General features: G+C 34.1%; 1 protein-coding gene across 1 annotated transcript; it reads left to right on the top strand.

Moving 5' to 3' along the window:
* Nucleotides 1-1,264: 1,264 nt before the first annotated feature.
* Nucleotides 1,265-3,255, top strand: LOC111987414 (UDP-glycosyltransferase 92A1). Its single transcript, XM_024019131.2, has one exon. The coding sequence runs from the start codon at nucleotides 1,495-1,497 to the stop codon at nucleotides 3,049-3,051; it is 1,557 nt and encodes a 518-aa protein (XP_023874899.1). The 5' UTR covers nucleotides 1,265-1,494; the 3' UTR covers nucleotides 3,052-3,255.
* The last annotated feature ends 1,047 nt before the right edge of the window (nucleotides 3,256-4,302 follow it).

Below are 4,302 nucleotides of genomic sequence, written 5' to 3'. Positions count from 1 at the left end.
AATAGTTTAATATTTGACAAAAAAATATTAAAAATAATAATTTAAAATATTATTAAAAAAAGTGTGAATCCATGGTGGCTTTAGACCACTGTTTGGGTGTGAGACTGGTATTTTACATTACTTTTTAAGTTCAGTAGGTTTAGAGTAGTAGACTATAAAGACTGGTATTTTACATTACTTTTTAAGTTCAGTAGGTTTAGAGTAGTAGACTTACTCATAGGTTCGGTAGATGGACATAACTGATTAAAAAAAAAAAAAGATGGACATAAACATCCATAATAAGTCAAAAAATTGTCAATTGAATTTAGAAATTTGTAATTTTTTGATCTATACATACTATACTCCATTGAGGCTGCGATTTAAACGCAGAACAAACGACAAGTATATAACTTTTCATGGTTTTATACGAGATGATGCCATATAAATGCTAAGAGAAAGAGAGTGACAGATGTGGAGGCGGCTTTCAGCTTGAAGAGAGACAAACAGATTTGAGAGACTAAGAGCATCTCCAACAAATTTATCAAATTTTTGTACTGTTTGAAGAATGAACAATGACTTTTATCTTTATCTACTCACTTTTTCAAATACACTTTCCAATAGATTCTCTATCCCATTCTCTATCTCATTTAAATATTATTTCTTCACTCATTATTTATCCTTTTTTTTAACAACTATACATCTTCTAATATTTTTTTTATTCAACACCCAATTATTATAATAGGAAAAAAGCATTTGAAAAATGAATAGTAACCTATCAGACTTGATGGGCTACTGTTTATGAGCCAAAAAAATAAAATAAAATAAGGTATAGAGAATCGGTCGGAGCATGAACAGTAGCATATATTCTCTATATTTTGGCTATGCATACTCTATTGGAGATGCTCTAAAAAGAGGAGAGGAAGAAAAAGAATCGGGTACCATCGGCTAAAAATAAGCATAAATAAATAAATAAATAAAAGAAAGAAACTATGCATAATAAATAACAAATAGTGAGATGATGTGTAAAATTAGGAGGCTTCTATTAATAGAGTTTGTTATGGACTAAAATTCTCAAAAGTAAACGTGTTCTAATTGGAATTGGTTTTATTTATATATATATATATATATATTAAAATATTTATTAAGTAATGTTGATGTGTAAAATTATGCATATGTCAGTCGCTTTGGTTTTATCTAAAATTCTCAAAAGTAGACGTGTTCTAATTGAAATTGGTTATATATATATATATATATATATAAAAGTTTTACCCATAATATTAATTGCGAATTTAAAAAGCTTCCAATGCATTTCAAAAGTGAAGCAGAACAAAAAGCGCAAAGCAAAACCAAGAGTGATACCCAAAGCCAGGATGATTGGTAGGCATAAAGAGTCAAACGATTGTACCTCACCAAAAAGTCCTCCTTCCCTTCACTTACTTCCAATACCTAAAAGTTTGAATCTCAGTTTCATCACAATCTTCAACACAAAATCCAAAGAAGTTCAGGAATTTACAGATGGACTCTCGTGAACACATTGTAATGCTACCATTCATGGCCCATGGTCATCTCATACCATTCCTAGCACTAGCAAGACAGATCCAACAAAGAACAGGCTTCATCATCACAATCGCCACCACAAAACTCAACATCCAATACCTCTATTCCTCCATTTCAACTGACTCAAATTCACAACCCCTCTCCAACATTCGCTTTGCTGAGCTCCCCTTCAACACCACTGACCATGTCTTACCACCCAACACTGAGAACACTGAGTTCTTGTCCCCTTCCAGCATTGGAAACTTCCTTCATGCATCTCTCAGTCTCAAAGACCCTTTCTTGAAACTTCTCAATGATATTGTCCACCAAGAAGGGAAACCTCCTCTATGTGTAATCTCTGACGAGCTCTTTGGGTGGGCTACTGAGCTAGCAAAGAGTGTGGGCACTGTGAATATTGCATTCACCACTACTGGTGCTTATGGCACCTTGGCTTATGTCTCTATATGGCTCAACCTCCCACATCGTTATTCTACAGATTCTGAAGAGTTCAAAGTCCCAGGGTTCCCAGAAAGCTATCGTTTTCACCGCTCTCAACTGAATCCATATGTAAGAGACGCGGATGGTACGGACATATGGTCCAGATATTTGCAGACACAGCTTTCACAGTCTATTGAGTCTTTTGGGTGGTTGTGTAACTCAGTTGAGGAAATTGAACCTTTGGGATTCGATCTTCTGAGAAAGTATCTTGGAGTTCCTGTTTGGTCTATAGGTCCTCTTATTCCTCTAGCTGCACTTAAGAATACTTCATCTTCAACTTCAACTTCAGGTTTTTCATTTTTCAAACAACATACTGGGAAAAAAACAGGACTCACTCCAGAAAAATGCATTGAGTGGCTTGATTTGCATGGTCCTGATTCGGTTCTTTACATTTCTTTTGGCTCACAAAACACTATTGGTTTGTCCCAAATGATGGAATTAGCTATTGGTTTGGAAGATAGTGGAGTATCTTTCATTTGGGTCATAAGGCCACCGATTGGTTTTGACTTGAAAAGTGAGTTCAAAGCTGAATGGTTACCAGAAGGCTTTGAAGAAAGAATGAAACAAAGCAAACGAGGGTTGTTAGTGCGTAACTGGGCACCCCAGTTGGACATTCTGTCACACAAATCCACAGGAGCATTTCTAAGCCATTGTGGATGGAACTCTGTGTTGGAGAGCTTAAGCCAAGGTGTGCCTATTCTAGGATGGCCTATGGCGACTGAGCAAGCTTACAACTCAAAGATGCTGATGGAGGAGATGGGTGTGAGTGTAGAGTTAACTAGAGGGAGTCAAGGTTTTGTTGTGGGGAAAGAGGTGAAGAGGGTCATTGAATTGGTTTTGGACAAAGAGGGTAAAGGAAAGGATATGAGGAATAAGGCTGTTGAGGTTGAAAAGCAGTTGAAGGAAGCAGTAAGAGATGATACAGATGATGTGGGTTCTTCAGTGAAAGCAATGGATGACTTTGTGAGAAGCATTCTTTCCAAGAGTACTCAAGAGCAAGCAGAGTCAATTGAGGTTCAAAATTTCATGGGAAATTAGGTTGGTTTTTGATAGAGTCAGCATCTCCTTGCTAATTGTGGACCTTATGTTCAGATGATGGTTGATTTAGTTTTTGGAATAATATTCATTTTTATTGTTTCAATTGTTAGAATAGAGATAAATTGAACCATCCGTTTTTTCTCTGGAAACAATAAATTTGGGTGGAAGATTATCATATCTTATTTGAGTTTGTATTTGATACTTTATTTTTGGGTAATGCGACCTCTTAATAATATATTATTACATACATACAAATAAGGTCATTATAAAATAGTTCGGTTTTATCAAGAGCAAGCAAAGTTATCAAAATAAAATAGTTAGGAGTTGATACATGATTCTGGTTGTCGAATATGTAAGAAACTTCAAGTTATTGTAAGCATCGTACAAAAATAAAAATCGTAACCACTTAAGGCAATTTTGGTATATTTTAGCTTTCAAAATATTAAAATAAATCCAATAAATTAAAATAAATCCATTATTTAAAATAGAAAACCGAAACTTCCATTCCATTATAGGGTCATCAACCTTACCAACCACCATGACATCGTCGGAGCTTTTCTACTACCACCTCCAAATTGTTACCACTTACCCGTATCACTGACCAACCCTTGTATAAGCTAAAACATCATTCACACAACAATGATTCAACTAAAAGGCCCAAGACCCAGTCACCGCAACAACAATGTCGATACTCTAGAAGACGCCCTTTCAAAATTGAAGCCTCATGATTGACCTTGCTACCTGTGATACATCTTCCTCACTCAAGCCAAGTGTCACATGGCGAATCTTACCGAAATTTCAAAAATACTATTGTGTCTTTTCCAATATACTTATATTCAAATAGAAAATTAGAAATGAAAAAAAAAAAAAAAAAGTAAATCATTAAAGTTAAAGGAATCTTTGTAATTTAAAAATAATTTTCTTAATCCCCCATTAACCTCTTTACAAATATACCTCAAGCAAATTATCATGCATCAAAAACTACATCTTGCCTCAATTATTGGAAATGTTCTCAAATCGACCAACAAAATATAAGTTCAAAAATCTTATTAGAGAAGGAAATTAAAATCAATAGTATATTATTTTTTTAAAATAAAATAAAAGCATGATAACATACTAGATAATTTCAAAGTTGACATCTATTTGGCCTCATAACGCCTTGATCAAATAGTTTTAAAACTTAAATATAAAACAGTATAGAATTGAGTAAGAATTTCCTTGAATATATTATTACACATCAAAATTTAANAG

The sequence above is a fragment of the Quercus suber genome, unplaced genomic scaffold (genome assembly GCF_002906115.3).
Source record: "Quercus suber isolate HL8 unplaced genomic scaffold, Cork oak 2.0 scaffold_688, whole genome shotgun sequence".
Classification (NCBI taxonomy): Eukaryota; Viridiplantae; Streptophyta; class Magnoliopsida; order Fagales; family Fagaceae; genus Quercus; species Quercus suber.
This window is presented reverse-complemented; position numbering and strand designations above follow the sequence as displayed.